This window comes from Bufo gargarizans, chromosome 4 (assembly GCF_014858855.1).
Source record: "Bufo gargarizans isolate SCDJY-AF-19 chromosome 4, ASM1485885v1, whole genome shotgun sequence".
Classification (NCBI taxonomy): domain Eukaryota; kingdom Metazoa; phylum Chordata; class Amphibia; order Anura; family Bufonidae; genus Bufo; species Bufo gargarizans.
In genome coordinates this window covers 2,480,938-2,500,125 of record NC_058083.1, presented here as the reverse complement: position 1 = coordinate 2,500,125, position 19,188 = coordinate 2,480,938, and the positions used below count along the sequence as shown (strand labels likewise).

The 19,188-nt window shown below is 46.6% G+C and overlaps 1 protein-coding gene across 1 annotated transcript in view; it reads left to right on the top strand.

Annotated features, from left to right (window-relative positions):
• Positions 1 to 3,665: 3,665 nt before the first annotated feature.
• LOC122934001 (vomeronasal type-2 receptor 26-like) overlaps positions 3,666 to 19,188 on the top strand; it is a 44,558-nt gene continuing 29,035 nt past the window's right edge. The window contains exons 1-2 of the mRNA XM_044289119.1: positions 3,666 to 3,911; positions 4,062 to 4,205. Coding sequence (XP_044145054.1) covers positions 3,666 to 3,911; positions 4,062 to 4,205 — 390 coding nt within the window. The remainder of the gene's footprint in view (positions 3,912 to 4,061; positions 4,206 to 19,188) is intronic.

The following is a 19,188-nucleotide window of genomic DNA, read 5'->3' as shown; positions in this document are numbered from 1 at the left end:
CCTTTGGTCAGAAGTGGACCAGTACTGCTTGCTACCAAAAGGAAGTGGGGCAGTTCTGGGTTGTGCTAGTTGAGACTCCATGTTGGAGCTGTCAGGATTCTAACCTATTCCTTGGCTGAAGATAAGTCTGACTAAAAAGTGAAGTGCAGCATAAAGAAGCCAAGTTATCCAGTCAGAGTTGAGTTTGCCTGCCAGTTTAAAGCTAAAGCCTGCTGGAACCAAGACAAAGCCTGTAAGTTGTTTGAAGAAATGTTTATTCAAAGTAAATCTGCCATTGAACTTCATCTCAAGGTCTGGGCTTAAGTTATTCTTTCCAATACCTCAATTATTCCCCCTATTATTTGCTTCAGAGCCTAAGCCTGGGGTCCAATATCGAGGTAGGAGCACCGAGACACATAAAGAGACATTTGAGCCTCACTACACCACTCGGCATTCCTATTACAGCTGGCACCTTGGGCCGCACTACACCACTCGGAATTCCTATTACAGCTGGGACACGTTATAGAAAGGGCCCTGGGCAGAGGCGTCCGTTGCAATTTTTGCATCACAAACAGGATTTACTTTTGCGCCTGGAATGCCCCACTCTTTCTGTAAAACCCGCTACAAGAGACTTTATAGCATTTACTTACTGCTGAGAGTGTGGATCTGCAACAGTTGCAGTACTGTGGCAAAACAGGGGTTAATTGGCCATCTTGGATTTGGAAATCCTAGGTTGAGTGGAAGACATCCACCCAGCAGAGGGGAGGGAACCAAACAGCCCTACTCCACAAAGGAACCATTCTTGCAGCAGAAGGAACTAAAGTGCTCAGTACAAGTTCTCAGGAGGACAAATAAATTATTTCCCCCCCTACAGGAAGTGGAAGCAGAGACAAATAACCTTGCTAGAGACTGTTAGGGGCCATAATCTGCCTGCCAGAGTATCATATTCCCAAAAATTTAGCAGTTTCAGTGACTCTTAAAGGAGCCATACACCAATTCTGCTGCCGTTGCCCATAGCAACATGTACTTAAATTACATTTTAGCTTACGCTGACCCCTCTAGTCTGGTACAGGGTATCAAAATCCATGTCTGATAGCAAAGATAGCACCCACTTAGACTACAGTGATCAATCAGCAGCAGCTGCAGCCACCTGCATCATGCCTCTTTCTATGCCATACTACTTTGGGGCACCTTGGCTCCCACTTTATTTAGGAAAGCCTCATTCACTCGGGGAATTTTGTGATAAAATATTGGCCACCTTTAGGCTATATCCAGTAATGCAGGACCAGAAAGTGTAAATCCTGATTGACCAGTTATAGTGAGCTGCTCTTTGGGAGGTCAAGTCCTGGCCTCAGCCAGAGTGAAAAACAGCTGAGCAGATCCTATACCGACTCAGTACCACCTTTGAAACTAGGACCGCCTCCGAGCTTAAAGGGATTCTGTCACCACATTTTACCCCCTACAGTAAAACATACTGTAGCTACTTGTAGGTCTCCCCGAACTGTATAAAATGATGCACACTTGGGGCGGAGCCTAGCGGCGCATGGAGTAGGACGCACGGCGCACCAGCTCCGGCGAAAATCCTACCTTTTATCCATACAGTGGTGGCGTTTTGAGCTGAAATCAGCAGGAGAAGCGGGGGACTTACTCTGGCAGCGGTCCGGTGCAATATTCAAGCGACATGCCGGCGAAAAGGGGCAAGACGCCGAGCCGACATGAGAGGGAGAGCCGCTTCCAAGATGGCGCCGAGGAGGAGGACTGGCCTGACCTGCGGGCCCCATCAGTCCCCCAGCCATGAGTGGGGAGAAGGAGATGACGCCCTGGAACCAGTGCATGAGGGCATAGGGGAGCAGGATGGCCCCTGTGCTGATGAGCAGCAGCCCCTCGGCCAGCAAGAGGGGGGGGGGGGCGAGCACTAGCCTGTGCAGCAATGAGAAGAGTCTGCCAGAGATCAATGCCCCTGAGCCTACCTTGAAGGATATAATGGCTGCTATTGTTAACTGTAATGTCACCCTCCAATCCATGAATATTAATATTGGAAGCCTAAAAGCTGATATCTCCATTATTCGTCATGACCTGCATAAGGTAGCTGAACGCACCTCAGAGGTAGAGAGGAGGGTCTCGGATCTGGAGGATGGGGCCGTTACCCTACAGAGAGAGAGCCGGGCTGTGTCTAAGGAAATAGAGGCGCTTTATGCAAAAACCGACGACCTTGAAAACCGCTCCCGCAGCAATAATATTAGGCTCGTGGGAATACCTGAGAAGTCTGAAGGCCCAGAGGCTACTGAATTTATTGAAAAATGGCTTGCGGAAAAATTCCGTGATAATGGACTCTCTGCACTTTATGCGGTTGAACGAGCACATCGGGTCCCTACCCGGCCCTTACCTCCAGGGCGTCCGCCATGCCCAATACTTGCTAAAATCCTGTACTACCGCGACAGGGACACTATACTGAGGGCTGCGAGGTCTCACCCTGACTTGAAAATCAACGGGGTTCAGGTGTCTCTGTTCCCAGATTATTCGTCGGATGTACAAAAGAAGAGGGCTCGCTTTGTGGAGATTAAACGGAGGCTGAGAGATTTGCAAGTCCAATATTCCATGATGTTCCCGGCCAGGCTCAGTGGGGGCCAATACTGTCAAATGGGTTATTGTTGCCAATTCTAAAATGTTGAAACGTACAGTCCTTCTTCACCTTGATGTGGGAGGTGGGGAAGGGATAGGAGATTGTAATCTGATGATTGACGTTACTTTTTCTTGCAGCTGCTGGGAGGTGGAGATGAGTGGATCCCTAACGTACTTTTCTTTATATATGCATTCTTATGGGGCCTGTTACAAGAATACTTAGTTGGAATGTGAGGGGAATGGCGGATGCTACGAAGAGATATGGTCTGTTCCGTTACCTATCTAGATATCAGCCAGCAATAATATGTCTGCAAGAAACGCATATGACCAAACAATCTGTACATGTTCTGCAAAAGCCGTGGCTGGGTTATTCGGTGCACTCCGTCTTCTCCTCGCATTCCAGGGGGGTTAGTGTCCTGCTCCATAAGAATGTTATCTTTGAATGCCTTAGGGTCCGTGTGGATGAGGAGGGTAGGTTTATTGGGATTTACTGCGTGGTTCATGGTTTAAGAATGGTGTTGGCGACAATCTATATACCCCCGCCATTTTCCTCGGTGCCTTTAAGGAAGCTTATGGAGTTTATGGCAGAATTTTCTGAACTTCCAATGTTAATAGTGGGAGATTTTAATAATGTGCTTGACAGCTCGCTTGATAGATGCCAGATCACAGCTCGCGGTAGTAGTACGGGTGAAACCCCGTTCGCGGGACTACTGAGGGAGATAGGTCTGACGGACGTATGGAGAGAGACCCACCCCTCAGACAGGAAGTACTCGTGTTGCTCCTCGACATATGGCTCCCTGTCGCGAATAGATCTGGGTTTGGTGAATGCTCACATGTTTCCATTTGTACGGAACTCAGAGTATCTTGCCAGGACCTTATCAGACCATTCCATATTTAGTGTCGCCCTTGATATTTCGTAGACAGCCAGGCCGGGGGTTAAATACTGGCGTTTGAATGCTTTTTGGCTAACACTGATGGGTGACACGTCCGAGACACTTCAATCCCTTAGGGAATATTTTAGTATTAATGAGGGGTCTGCGTCTCCGATAGTTGTTTGGGAGGCGATGAAGGCCTTCCTCAGGGGCTCCCTTATCAAATCAGTCAGTCGGATCAAATCTAAATCTAGACAGCTTGATTTACAGAAACATGACAACATGAAACTAGCGGAGGAAGCCTTTGTGCTGAACCCATCTGATCTAACAAGCAATGCTTTAAAGACTAGGCAGGAGGAGCTGAGGTGTCACCTCTTGGAAGTTGCGGAGAGGAAACAAATGTTTTACAAGCAACAGTTTTTTACTGAAGGGGAGAGTGTAGGCCATATGCTCTCGATTATTGCAAAAGCTCAGCAAGGGTTGTAATGTATTACTGACCTGATAGATTCTACTGGCGTCTTGAGACGCGATACTGAAAACATCTTAAATATACTGAATAATTTTTATTCCTCTCTGTATACTTCCAAGGTAACCTGTTCAGATGAGGAGATTGACGCCTTTTTGTCTTCATTGAATCTTCCTAAGCTGTCTAGGGAGGATCGTATGCGGTTAGAGGAGCCGATTGAGTTGGAGGAACTGAGGGCGGCACTAGCTGCTATGGCTAACGATAAGGTGCCAGGTTTAGATGGGCTCCCGGCGGAAGTATATAGGACCTTTGCGGAAGTGTTGCTCCCGGAACTTTTGAAGGTATTCAAATATTCCAGAGGGGGGGGGGGTATTGCCCCCGTCTATGCAGGAGGCGCTCATAGTCGTCATTCCTAAGCCGGACAAGGATCACTCTCTCCCTGACTCATATAGACCGATCTCTTTGCTCTCCACTGATGTTAAGTTGCTTGCGAAGGTATTGGCCACGCGTCTGTCTAAAGTGATTTTGTCTATCATACACTCTGACCAGACTGGCTTCATGCCTCAGAAATATACGTCAATTAATATAAGGAGAGTGTTCGCCAGTATTCAACTCCCAGCTGAAAATGTTGGAGATAGAGCTATCCTTTCTTTAGATGCGGCCAAGGCCTTCAACAGCATCGAGTGGCGGTTCCTGTGGAGAGTTATGGCGCATATGGGGTTTGGAGATGAGTACGTATCCTGGGTCCGAGTGTTATACTCTAGTCCCAAAGCATGTGTCAGGGCGAATGGTGGGGTGTCCACCAAGTTCCGTTTGGGCCGGGGCACTAGACAGGGGTGCCCATTGTCGCCTCTGCTATTTGCAGTTGCGATTGAGCCGCTAGCCGCAGCGATTCGTAGGTCATTAGACATTCGGGGGGTTCAAATATGGAACAGTTAACAATAAAGTGGCGATGTATGCGGACGATACTTTGCTTTTCCTGGGAGACACTGGTCCATCCTTGGATGCAGCTATGACGATTATTGACCGCTTCGGTGCCCTGTCGGGTCTAAATTGGGGTAAATCGGCAATTATGCTGCTTGATGGGCAATTGCAGTCGCGGACAGTGCGAGAAAGAAATATTCCATGCGTAGCGTCCTTTAAATATTTGGGTATCCATGTATCCCCTAGAATCCGGGACTTTGAGCGCCTTAACTTTGACCCACTGGTTATCAAACTTAGAAATAAAGTCAAGGCATGGTGTAAACTGTACCTGTCGGTGGCGGGTAGAGCGAATCTTATTAAAATGGTGTTGATGCCCCAGCTACTCTATATTCTACATAATTCCCCGGTCTGGCTGTCAAAGTCCAAATTTGATCAAATTAATGCTACTTTCAGGGAGCTCATATGGCGAAAGGGGCAACCGAGAATTAAACTTGAAACGTTGCAGTATCCTAAGACGGAAGGGAGCTTTGCAGTGCCAAACCCCTGGGTATACTTTCTGGCTGCACAATGCCAACATTTTTAAGGGTGGTTAGAATCAGAATTGAGTGAGGTGACATGTCAGCTGTTTACTCATTGCTTGTCCTCTAGTGACCTTATGTTGATATTGGAGACTAAAGGAGTCGGGAAAGGTGGTCCGATGGGGGATTTGGGTCACTTTATGCAGTCCACGTGGAACAGGGTTAAACTGTTGAGAGGGGTTGTAGGCAATACGGAGTACACTCCACTGTGGGACAATCCCGTGCTGCCTGAGTTCCTCTCCTTATCTGATTTTGGGGCATGGAGAAGGAAGGGTATTCTGCGGTTGGGCCACCTTCTGGAAGATAAAAACTTCATGTCCTTCGCCAGATTGCAGGAGGTATATGACTTGCCTAGAGCCCACTTCTATAAATACCTTCAGGTGAGACACGCATACAACTCCACATTTAGGGGCGCGACTGTGGTGGCAGGGCGAGATGCCGCATTACACCAGATTCTATACAGGGGGGTTAGGAGAGGTATGATCTCTTGTATATACAAGCTGTTGCTCGACAAGTTTTTACTGTTCCATCCGCTGGCAGCTAGGGTTAAATGGGAAAAAGATGTTGGCGAGCTGACTGATGACCAATGGTCTGACATACTGGAGGCGATACCTCTCTCTTCCTTGAGTGAAGGACGTAAACTCTCACAGCTGTTCATTGTCCACAGGGTTTACAAGACACCGTTTTTTTTTGTTTTGCATAGGTTTTAGACCGACAGCTGAATGTCCAAGGTGCTCTGTAGATTCTGCAGATTTGTTGCATATGATGTGGACGTGCGAGAGGTTAGGGAGATACTGGGAGATGGTAACTCAGACTATACAGGACGCTTACAAGGTACGGATACCGCCTGACCCTAGAGTGTGTGTGTTGGGTTATGTCTCTGAACTGGCCACTAGTCAGATACTTAAATTAGCAATTGGAAGAGTGTTATATGTTGTTAGAAAGTTAATCGCCTTGCATTGGATACAGACAGCGCCGCCCACCTTAGGCGAATTCTTAAGTACAGTTGACACGATGCTAAGTTACGAGCGAGTGGTGTATCAGAAGCGTGGCTGCCCAGCAAAGTTTGAGAAACTATGGGAACCGTGGCTGTCGTTTCGACGTCTGAATAGGAATGTGTAGCGGTATGCCTTTGTAATTTTCATGCTAACTTGGGGTGTGAAGGGAAGGGTGGGGGGATGGGTGGAAATTTGAGTACTACTTACTGTTGGGTAACTTGATTGATGTTAGCCTTATGAGAAATACAGTCATGTGAAAAAATTAGGACACCCTTTGAAAGCATGTGGTTTTTTGTAACATTTTTAATAAAAGGTTATTTCATCTCCGTTTCAACAATACAGAGAGATTAAAGTAATCCAACTAAACAAAGAAAACTGAAGAAAAGTCTTTTCAAGATCTTCTGTAAATGTCATTCTACAAAAATGCCTATTCTAACTGAGGAAAAAGATAGGACACCCTTGCCCCTAATAGCGAGTGTTACCTCCTTTGGCTGAAATAACTGCAGTGAGACGGTTCTTGTAGCCATCTACCAGTCTTCGACATCGGTCTGAGGAAATTTTACCCCACTCCTCAATGCAGAACTTTTTCAGCTGTGAGATGTTTGAGGGGTTTCTTGCACGTACAGCCCTTTTCAAGTCACCCCACAGCATCTCAATGGGATTCAAATCTGGACTTTGACTTGGCCATTCCAGGACTCTCCATTTCTTCTTTTTCAGCCAATCTTTGGTTGATTTACTAGTATGTTTTGGGTCATTGTCATGTTGCATGGTCCAGTTCCGCTTCAGCTTTAATTTTCTAACTGATGGTCTCACATGTTCTTCAAGCACCTTCTGATACACAGTAGAATTCATCGTGGATTCTATGATGGTGAGCTGACCAGGTCCTGCTGCAGCAAAGCAGCCCCAAACCATGACACTTCCACCTCCATGCTTCACAGTTGGTATGAGGTTCTTTTCTTGGAATGCTGTGTTTGGTTTACGCCAAACATGTCCTCTGCTGTTGTGTCCAAATAATTCAATTTTGGACTCATCTGTCCAAAGAACATTATTCCAGAAGTCCTGGTCTTTGTCAACTTTATCTCTGGCAAATGTCAGTCTGGCCTCGATGTTTCTCTTGGAAAGCAAAGGTTTCCTCCTTGCACACCTCCCATGCAAGTTAAACTTGTACAGTCTCTTTCTGATTGTAGAGGCATGTACTTCTACATCAACAGTAGCCAGAGCCTGCTGTAGTTCTCGAGATGACACTTTAGGGTTTTTGGAGACCTCTCTTAGCATCTTGCGGTCTGCTCTTGGGGTGAACTTGCTGGGGCGACCAGTCCTGGGCATGTTGGCAGTTGTTTTGAAAGCCCTCCACTTGTAGACTATCTTCCGGACAGTGGAATGGCTGATTTCAAAATCTTTTGAGATCTTTTTAAATCCCTTCCCAGACTCATAGGCTGCTACAATCTTTTTTCTGAAGTCCTCTGACAGCTCTTTTGCTCTCACCATGGTGCTCACTCTCACTTCAACAGTCAGGAGCACACCAAACTAAATGTCTGAGGTTTAAATAGGGCAAGCCTCATTCAACATGCAGAGTAACGATCTACTAATTATGTGCACCTGGTGTGATATACCTGTGTGAGATCTGAGCCAATTTAAGAGGGAATACATGTGAGGGTGTCCTATCTTTTTCCTCAGTTAGAATAGGCATTTTTGTAGAATGACATTTACAGAAGATCTTGAAAAGACTTTTCTTCAGTTTTCTTTGTTTAGTTGGATTACTTTAATCTCTCTGTATTGTTGAAACGGAGATGAAATAACCTTTTATTAAAAATGTTACAAAAAACCACATGCTTTCAAAGGGTGTCCTAATTTTTTCACATGACTGTATGTCTCTGTGTCTTCTCTGTTTGTGATTTGTACAACAGTGTATTTACATTGTAAACGCTAAATAAAAAAGATCTGATAAAAAAAAAAATGATGCACACTTCGCTCGACGATGAAATTGCCTGTAGTCCGCACGGGCGCAGACTACAGTGTGTAGTGCGCATGTGTGGGATTTCAAACAGGATCAGGGTTACGTCAGCGCGCCGGCTCTTGAATATATTATATTAGAGGCGCCGCTGGACTCAGGAAGGCGGCGCTGGGCACCGAACCAAGGGGTGCGGCTGGGCACCAAGTTAGGAAAGGACATCCCCTTGGGCACCTTATGTAAGTCATTAGCATATCACTAAAATCGATTTAATAAAGAAATAAATCAAGACTATTAGTTAATAAGGGCATCATTTAATACAGCTCAGGGAGACCTACAAGTAGCTATGTTTTACTGTAAGAGGTAAAATGTGGTGACAGAATTGTGCCGGCATACATACATAATTCCTCTGGGTAGCCATCTTATATGCTTCTGGCATATGTAAAAAAAAACTGTGAACTCTCATCTTCCTGAAGCCTGGGTCACCTATGATATAGATGGACATTTTTATTACCACTACTCTGTGAGGCCGGCTATAAAAGGTCATAAAGGCTATACCAGGCCCAGCTCATCCTGTCCTTTAAGATAAAGATCAGCTCGCTGTCAAGCCTGGCAGGAGCGTGACGTCATTAATTTCCAGGTCTGGTTTGAGGAGAGCTAATAGCCCCTTAATTAGCTCTTGGCATAAAACCAGTCCACTTTCATATTTCATTTATGAATCAACTTATGCCCTTTCTGACACCAGATCCAGGCTCTACAGAGTATTGTGGTTAATTGGGTATCAAATATGACAAGAGGATGTGATTCTGTAACTGACCTATGGGTGGTAGAAGAACTACAGGTCCCAGCATTACCATGTGTGGTCTCATTCTGTATTTAAATAAAAAAGGATCGCAAATATGTATTCTATATAAAAATATGCCGATGTATCAGGGAGATACGGGCTTAAGTATAATCCTCATTGTAGGAACTGAACTTTGATGGGGTCATAAAACACTTGGAGGCCAATCCCTAGGCTTCACAGTCACTCTGCTGCCATTGGCTGACAGGAGTAAGTCTCCTGCCCATGAAAGAGTTCATAAAAATCCGCGCACGAGGACAGAGGAGAGAGACCCATGGAACATCACCAGACACTTAATTGGACATTGACGGCATATCCCTGTATCAGAAGAACTTTGAGGGTCTCCCCTGATACATACTGAACAGGGTTTGCAAGGATTCAAAAAGGACATATGAACGACCATCTGAAACCCTCCAGAGAAACTAAGTATTCTTTCATCTTTTTTCCCTTTCATTTGAACTGTCGTGATTATTTATATTGTTATTATTATTCTGTAGATTTATAGTCATTTTCATTAGATTTGTATGCACTGCTTTTTACCTCTTATTAAAGATTATAAAATCTAAATGGCCAAGTCTTCCATATTCTAAGCTGCTGAACAACGTACCTTGCCTTTGAAGAGACGTTACCAGGTAGTTAGTTAAATTGCATTTAGGAATTGTAGCTGGGGGTGATTGACTGCGGTTGGTCAGTAAGTGATATCCGGTTCATCCACTGATCTGTGTGATAGTGAATGACCCGGATAGTCGGCTCGTAACCCACGTGGTGGCAGTTACCGAAGTGTAGTGGGGGGGGTGTTAGCCGAATGGTAATACCCCGGTCACGTGAGGTCTCTGTGTGTGCGCAGACTCCGTCACAGACCACTACGTCACAGCTGTGGGATCCGGAGCGATCGGATCCATAGTTCGTGACAAGAATCCCTTTAAGATGCGCTTCTTTTGGAAGCAACAGCAGTCAAAGGAGACTTTGAGAGACTTTTCCCTGTCCCTGCATGAAGTTCTGAGGGCTGTTATCCACATAAATCCCCGTGAAGCTGAGGGACAAGATCAAACCCTCAGAGAGCAGTTTATTGAAGGTGTCCTCGACAAACTCCTCAAACATCAGCTGTAGATGTTGTTATCTCAGCATCCAGATACCCCTTTCTTGGATTTTAAGGAACTTGCTATTGGCATACTAGGGGAAGGTCACCAGTCTGAACCTCCTGAAGACAAGACGGCATGGAACGTCTATGACCTGCTGCCCACAGCCAGATAGCTGAGCATGGGGCTCAGGCGCCCATCCCAGATGCTGTCGCAGCCCTGACTGCTCAAGTCTCCCTCGTAGTAGAGAATATGGAGAGGATGAGGAAGCAGCTAGAGCAACTGGAAGAGCAGCCCAAGTTTGAGAAAGGGACTTCTTCTCGTAGACCGGTGTAGTGTGGTCTCTTGGTGCAGATCAGCACTGGCCGACCGGTATTTTGTTAGATCCTGGGTATCGAGACACCAGGAAGCACAAGGGAGTGCTGGCCTTTAAAACGGGTATCCCCTGAGGCCAAGGACCGCCCCTCAGGAGGAAGAATACTAGGTCCCAAAGATCCAGCCTTTATGCCTAGATATGTGAATGCCCGCCCCATGGTTGAAGTTAGCATCAATGGAGTAATGTTTTCTGCTTTGATTGATACTGGGTCTCAAGTGACTACCATCTGTCAATTTGCATTCGAAAGATGCCGAAACAGAGCCCATCTGACACAACCCCTGGAATCCTGGCTCCACATCATAGCTTCCAATGGCCAACCAGTGCCTATATTAGGCTATTGGGACCTACCTTCCAGATTGAAGATACCAAACTCCCAAACCAAGGGGTAGTCATGATCCAGGTCCCGTAAGATGAAAATTGCCCTGTGGTCCTGGGTATGAATGTACTCGGCAACTGTTACACTGAAGTGCTGGAAGCCTTGAAGAAAACCCTACTGACCGCACCCTGTATAATTCAACGTGTCATAAACCAGACCATCCAGGTGCTAGCTACCCAACAAAAATTCTGCAACTGACAGGGTGAAATCTGTCTTGTTCACATCAAGGATGCTCAGCCTATTAGACTCCAGCATGGAGCAGAGACCCTGATATGGTGCAAGGCTTGTATCGGTGTCCGAGGTCAGAATGACCTGTCCCTCGTGGAACCCCTGCAACTACAAGATCATCCTGTTGTCCTAGCTGCTAGGAGCTTGGTCACTGTGTTGCACGAAAATGTACCCAAACGCTTGGTCAATCTAAGTGAAGCTATAGAATTAAAAAAGTACTATCCAGTGGCGAGTCTATATCACGTTCGTCAGCAGGATATCCAGGTTCCCCCAAATGCTGCGGCCCAACTTACGCTCCAAACAGCGGATGCAGCCAAAGACCCGCCTCAGCAGCCCTGGTGGGCTGAACTACATATTGGAGGTGCCACAACCTCTGCCGAACAGATCAAAGGCATGCTGTACTTACCCCTTGGACTATGGTCAAACTAGCCTAATACAGCACACTATTCCAACTGGCACTCCTCCTCCAATCAAAGAGAGATACAGGCCAGTGCCTCCCACCCTGTACCAGCAGGTGAAGAAGATGGCTCAGGATATGAAGACAGCTAACGTCAACCAGGATAGTCACAGTCCCTGGGCTGCCCCTCTGGTATGGTATACAACATTTCATTGTATTGTACATTGTATTACATTGTATTGTACAGTGACAATAAAGGCATCTTATCTCCTATCTGGTCCTGATAAAAATAAATAAAAAATCAATTTCTGTGTGGATTACCGCAAGATCAACAATGTTACACACAAGGATGCATACCCCCTGCCTCGAATTGAGGAGTCTCTAGCAGCCCTGGGATCTTCTGATTATTTCTCCACCCTGGATCTAACCAGTGGCTATTGGAAAGTCCCCATGGCACCAGAAGATGAAGAGAAAACAGCTTTCACTACCCCAATGGGTCTGTTCAAGTTCAACTACATGCTATTTGGGCTGTGCAACGCCCCTGGGACATTTCAGAGACTCATGGAGAGATCTCTTGGGCACAAAAACTTTGAAATCGTATTTATGTACTTGGATGATGTGATTTCTACTCCAAGACCTACGAAGAGCATTTACAGCACTTGGCGGAGGTGCTCCAGACCCTGGCCCAATATGGATTGAAAGTAAAGCCTTTAAAGTGCCACATACTGGAGCCCCAAGTTAAATATCTGGGACATGTTGTGAGTTAGGAGGGCGTGAAAACGGACCCTGATAAGATAGTTGCAGTACAAAGCTGACCAGCATCTAAAATAGTCAAAGAAATCAAGAACTTTCTTGGATTTGCAAGTTACTCCTGGAGATTTATCCTGCACTTCACTCAAATTGCGGAGCCTATCCAGCAGCTTTTAAAAGGTCATCCTAAAGGCTGTCAGAATGCTAAGATACCAGTAGAGTGGAACGAAGAGAGAGAAGCCACTTTCCAACTGTTAAAAGAAAAACTTACAGAGCCACCAGTCTTGGGCTACCCTGACTATAGCTGCCATTCTGGCTCTACACTGATTCCAGTAAGAAAGATTTAGGAGCCATACTATCTCAGACATAAATAAGAACTGAGAGAGTCATCGCCTATGCCAGCAGGTCTTTACGAGAGCTAGAGCGGAATGACCAGAATTATAGCTCTTTCAAACTAAAATTTCTAGCCTTGGTATGGGCTGTAACTTAGAAATTTAAGGATTATCTAGTGCCACGTCTTTCACTGTCAACACTGATAATAATCCGTTGGCTTACTTGAACACTGCACGTCTGGGAGCTCTGAAGCAAAGATGGGCCTCTAGACTTGCGAACTTCGACTTCACCATTAAGTACCAGACTGCTGAAGCCTTGTCCAGGCTACCTGTCCAGAAGAAACTAATTTCTAATGATGATCAGTGGGAAGATGTGGAAATGCCAATGTTATACTCCCGATTTGCCCGGCAGGAAGCTCTACACACTAGACATCAGGCCTCCAAAGATCTGTGGTCCCTTACCTCCAATTGAGAAAAAGCTCTGGCTCAAACTACAAGCAGAGAGTAGAGTCATCGGAGAACTGTTGGATTATTTTACCAGTGGGCGTGTACCGGAGAGAATCAGGCAGTGGACAGCTGATTCGGAGCTGGTTCACCTCTGCGACGACAGAAACTACTCTTCCTACAAAGAGATCTGCTCCTCAGGAGAACACTTGATCCAGTCACCTGTGAGCACCTCCATTAGATAGTGGTGCCCTGAAGAGATGCTAAGATGGTAGTGGGCTTGTACCATAACAGGTCTGGTCATTTTGGAACCCAAAAAATGGAAGCCACCATCAGGCGGTGTTTCTACTGGATTGGCATGAGAAGTGATATTGAAACCTGGTGCCGGGAGTGTCCCACCTGTGCTGTGGCTAGAGGAGAAAGTTATGACCCCCTTTATCCAACAGTGAGTAGGAGTTCTCTGGAAATCATGGCAATCAACCACGAGAAACTGGAACCCAGCAGATCCAGATACACCTATGCTATGACAATCATAGACCACTACAACAAGTTCGTCATGGCTTTACCTGTAAAGGACTTAACTGCTAAAACTACAGCAGCTGCTATGTGGAAGAGCTTCATTCTGCCATATGGGTGTCCTGACAAGATACTCACTGATCAAGGATCCACATTCGAACCACTGCATATCACCCTCAGGGGAATGGGCTGTGAGAGAAGACAAACCAGACACTTATTGATATGTTCAAGGCTGTGCCACCTCACAAGAGGGCTGAGTGGCCTTTGCTTCTCCCTGAATTAGTGTACCTGTACAATAACACCACTCATTGCTCCACCGGGTACACCCCATACTACCTTATGTTCGGAAGACAGGACAATTTACCCACAGACCTTGCCATTGATGTCCCTGTGCCGGACTCTGAAACACTCCTTCCCCAATCTGAGTAGGTCAAAGAGCATCTGATGTGCCTAAAGGATGCCAGAGAAATAGTGGATTTCAAAATAGAGAAGGCCCAGCAAAAACAAAAACAGGACTTTGATCTACATGCACATGCTGAGCCCTTATAACCAGGAGACCAGTTCTGGCTCAGAAACCATCACCCAGTGAGCAAGCTGGATAGTTGCTGGGACAGCGAGACACATGCAGTAGTGGCTGTCCCCTCATCGGAGGTCTATGAAATCCAGAGAGAAGATAAAGGTACTCAGCTAATACACCGCAACAGGCTCAAGAAATGCCTGAAGGAACCTGTTCAGGACAGCCAGAAGTGGATAAGTCACCCAAGCTACCATTGTCTCCAGAAACCGAGACTCCAACAGAGTAGTGATGTTCCGAACTATTCAGCGAACAGTTCACGACGAACATAGCTTGTTTGCGTTTTCCGCGGCGGGCGAACATATGCGATGTTCGGTCCGCCCCCTATACATCATCATTGAGCAAACTTTGACCCTGTACCTCACAGTCAGCAGACACATTGCAGCCAATCAGCAGCAGACCCTCCCTCCCAGACCCGCCCACCTCCTGGACAGCATCCATTTTAGATTCATTCTGAAGCTGCATTCTTAGTGAGAGGAGGGAGAGTGTAGCTGCTGCTGATTCAATAGGGAAAGCGTTAGCTAGGGCAGTGTCCTGTGTCCACAGACTCATCTGGTGTAAAGACAGCGTCCTGACAGCACCCCAATAAGCCCTTTTTAGGGCTGGTACATCAGTCTGCTTTTTTTTATTTTATATATATACACATGCCTGAAAAACAATGTTATTGTTGCAGCCGCTGTTGTGGCCAAGGCATGTCAGGCCTTTTGTTAGTTAAACGTATCCCCTACTGTCAGTCCCTGACCATGCCTTATTCATCTTAGAAAAAAAAATTAGTCCAGGTACCTTCCACTGTGGTATCCCAATAGCGACACATTTTTTGAAGGCCTCAGACTCCACCAGCTGGTATGGTAAAAGCTGGCGGGCTAATAGTTCTGTCAAGCCAGCTGTCAGACGCGGGGCAAGGGGGTGACTCTGTGACATTGGCTTGTTACGCTCACACCACAGGGACACCACAGTGAAAGGTACCGGGACAAATTTATTTTTTCAAAAAAGGCAATCCCAAACCTCTACTCAGTGATTGAACAGGAAGTCATGGAATCTCTGGCATACAGTGTTGGTGCAAGGGTCCATCTGACCACTGATACCTGGTCTGCAAAGCACAGTCAGGGCAGGTATATCATGTACACTGCGTATTTGGTCAACCTGCTGACGGCTGCCAAGCATGGAATGCGTGGCTCTGCAGCGGAGTTGGTGACACCGCCACGACTTGCAGGCAGGCCTACTGCCACCCCCTCTACTCCATCCTCTACGATAACCTCCCCGGCTGAGTACTCTTCTGCTGCGGCGTCTGGCTGCATATCAACCGAATCCCCCCAGCTCCCCAGGGGCTATTCCACATCCCGGATACGACAGTGTCACGCTGTCTTGGGGTTGACTTGCCTGAAAGCAGAGAGCCACACCGGACCAGCACTCCTGTCCGCCCTGAACGCACAGGTGGATCAGTGGCTGACCACGCACCAACTGGAGATCGGCAAAGTGGTGTGTGACAATGGAAGCAATTTGTTGGCGGCATTAAATTTGGGCAAGTTGTCACATGTGCCGTGCATGACACATGTGTTGAATCTCACCGTACAACGCTTTGTGTCTAAGTACCCAGGCTTACAGGACGTCCTCAAGCAGGCCAGGAAGGTGTGTGGCCATTTCAGGCGTTCCTAGACGGCCATGGCGCACTTTTCAGACATTCAGCGCCAAAACAACATGCCAGTGAGGTGTTTGATTTGCGACAGCCCGACACGTTTGAATTCAACACTCCTAATGTTCGACCGCCTGGTCCAGCAAGAAAAAGCCGTCAACGAGTATTTGTATGACCGGGGTGCTAGGACAGCCTCTGCGGAGCTGGGAATTATTTTGCCACGTTACTGGATGCTCATGCGCAATGCCTGTAGGCTCATGCGTCCTTTTGAGTAGGTGACAAACCTAGTCAGTCGCACCGAAGGCACCATCAGCGACCTCATCCCATTTTTGTTTTCTTCCTGGAGCGTGCCCTGCGAAGAGTGTTGGATCAGGCTGTAGATGAGCGTAAAGAGGAAGAGGAAGAGTTGTGGTCACCATCACCACATGAAACAGCCTTGTCATCATCGCTTGCCGGACCTGCGGCAACGCTGCAAGAGGAGTCAGAGGAGGAATGTGGTTTTGAGGAGGAGGAAGACCAACCAAGCAGGCATCCCAGGGTGCTCGTTGTTGTCACCTATCTGGGACCCGTGGTGTTGTACGTGGCTGGGTGGAAGAACAGATCGTCAATGATATCAGTGAGGACGAGAACGGGAAATGAGTAGCTCGGCATCCAACCTTGTGCAAATGGGGTCTTTCATGCTGTCATGTCTGTTGAGGGACCCTCGTGTAAAAAGGATGAATGAGAAAGACCTGTACTGGGTGGCCACGCTACTAGACCCCCAGTATAAGCAGAAAGTTGTGGAAATGTTACCAAATTACCGAAAGTCAGAAAGGATGCAGCAGTTCAAAACCAAACTAAAAAATATGCTTTACACAGCTTATAAGGGGGATGTCACAGCACAATGGGAATCAAACTGGGGAAGAGGTGAAAGTAATCCTCCTCCTACCACGACCACGGCGGCAAGGACAGGACGCTTTACAGATGTGTTGTTGATAGAGGACATGCAGAGCTTTTTCAGTCCAACGCACCAACGCATCGCCACAGCCCTTCGGGAACGACTCGACCGACAGGTAGCAGACTACCTCACCTTAACTGCAGATATCGACACTCTGAGGAGCGATGAACCCCCTGACTACTGGGTGTGCCGACTTGACCTGTGGGTGTGCCGACTTGAACTTTTGGCCTGCTCCGCTTCAAGTGTCCTGTCAGAAAGGACCTTCAGTGCAGCAGGAGGCATTGTCACTGACAAAAGAAGTCGCCTCGGTCAAAAAAGTGTTGATTACCTCACCTTCATTAAGATGAATGAGGCATGGATTCCGAAGGGACTGACAGTGGGGGATACGTTTGACTAACAAAAGGCCTGATGACATGCCTTGGCCTCAAAATGGTCCCCACGCTGCTGTATTTAATGTCTGCATACTGGATGACTTTTGTGAATTCTCTGCCACCAACTATGGTTCAATCCGCAATGTTTTAGTCACCTTTCTGCCTGGAAAACATCAATTTTTCCGGCCGCTGCTACAACAGCGGCTGCAACAATAACATTGTTTTTCAGGCATGTGTACATGCCTAATTTTTCTGGCCTCTGGTGCTGCACTGTGGCTGCAAAAACTAAACAAAAAAAAGGCACATACATGTGTCAATTCCCCTTCGTGATTGGTACCTTGTTGTGAGGAAGCGGCTTGCGTATCACAATGAAGCGATCATCACCTCTATGAGTGTGTTGGCAATGTTGCCACACCCCAGATGATAAGGCCGTTGCTTCATTATGATCAGACTAAAAGCGATCGGCTGGATAATTTTTCATAGAAAAAATCATTAATTTTCTTTTCATTTCTTTTTTTTAAGTTGTATGGGTTTTTAATACATAAAATAAAAAAATCATAATAAAGTCTCTTAATAGTTCATTAGAAATAATGCAGACAATTTAAAAAAATCCCCAACAATTCCAATACAAATCAAGTACAGAGCTCAGAACAAAATTATTTCAGGATGTTGTATTGGTTCGTTACACATGTCCCCGGATAGGGGACGTAACAGGGATTAAACTGATAGGAATAGTACTAGTTAAGACACCACTCGTATGGGGTCAGGGTGTCACAGCACATTGCTCCGTGCACGCGCAGTGCCCCAACTTGGGAGTAAGAGGACCGACCAAACTGCTTTTTCCATCTCCCGGTTCCTAAAATCAATTCAGTTTGGTGTATCAGAGTTTGGTCTGCCACTGTGAAGGCAGTCGAAGGTACCCGGCCTAAATTTTTTTTCACAAAAGGCAATCCCTGGTATAAGGATTAAACTGATGAGAAGAGAGAACTATAGAAAATAGCACTCATATCGGGTGGGACAGTAAATTGCACGGCACAGATGCAGTGACTGTGGATTTAAACAAAGGGGAGGGAGCCAGCGTTTTTTTAACCATCTCCCCATTCGAAAAATCAATTCAATTCACCTTTCGGGGACCCTTGGTGTGGTACGTGGCTGGGTGGAGGAAGAAACCTTCAATGACATCAACGGGACATGGCTAGCTTGGTATCCAACCTTGTGCACATGGGAAGTTTGCGGTTGGGCAAATGGACTGCTTGCGGTTGTTTGCAGTGCATTAAAAGGGGAGTTTGGTCTGTCAATGTCTGTGAATCGGGCGTAACCCTTACACTACCTGATCGATACAACATCATACCTGATCGTATACACACACTGGATGTTTTAAACCACGTTGTTCAAAAACATTTAGGATTGTTAGGTGATTTATGCCCTTTATGGATTAAAACCCAACTCTGCGTCAACTATGTAATTTTCCATGGGAGTTTTGCCATGGATCCCCCTCCGGCATGCCACAGTCCAGGTGTTAGTCCCCTTGAAACAACTTTTCCATCACTACTGTGGCTAGAAAGAGACCCTGTGGGTTTTAAAATTCGCCTGCCTATTGAAGTCATCGGCGGTTCGCCTGGTTCACCCGTTCCCGAACATTTGCAAAAATTTGCGCTCGCTGTTCGCAAACTGAAAATTTTATGTTTGCGACATCTCTGCAACAGAGTTGCCTTCCATGCTTGACCCCCTTCAGTGGTTTTTCCAGCCTCAAATCCGAGTCTTGATGCCAATTGCTGAGATTACTCCGTCTACAGAACAAAGTCTGATTGCTGAACCTCCTTCACAAGTCCCGCACTCTACCTCCGCCCGCGTAGATTCTGAAGCACAAAACATTATAAGGCCTTGGTGCTTGGAAAGGAATACAGGATGACACCACCCTTCTACACTGAACAAAAATATAAA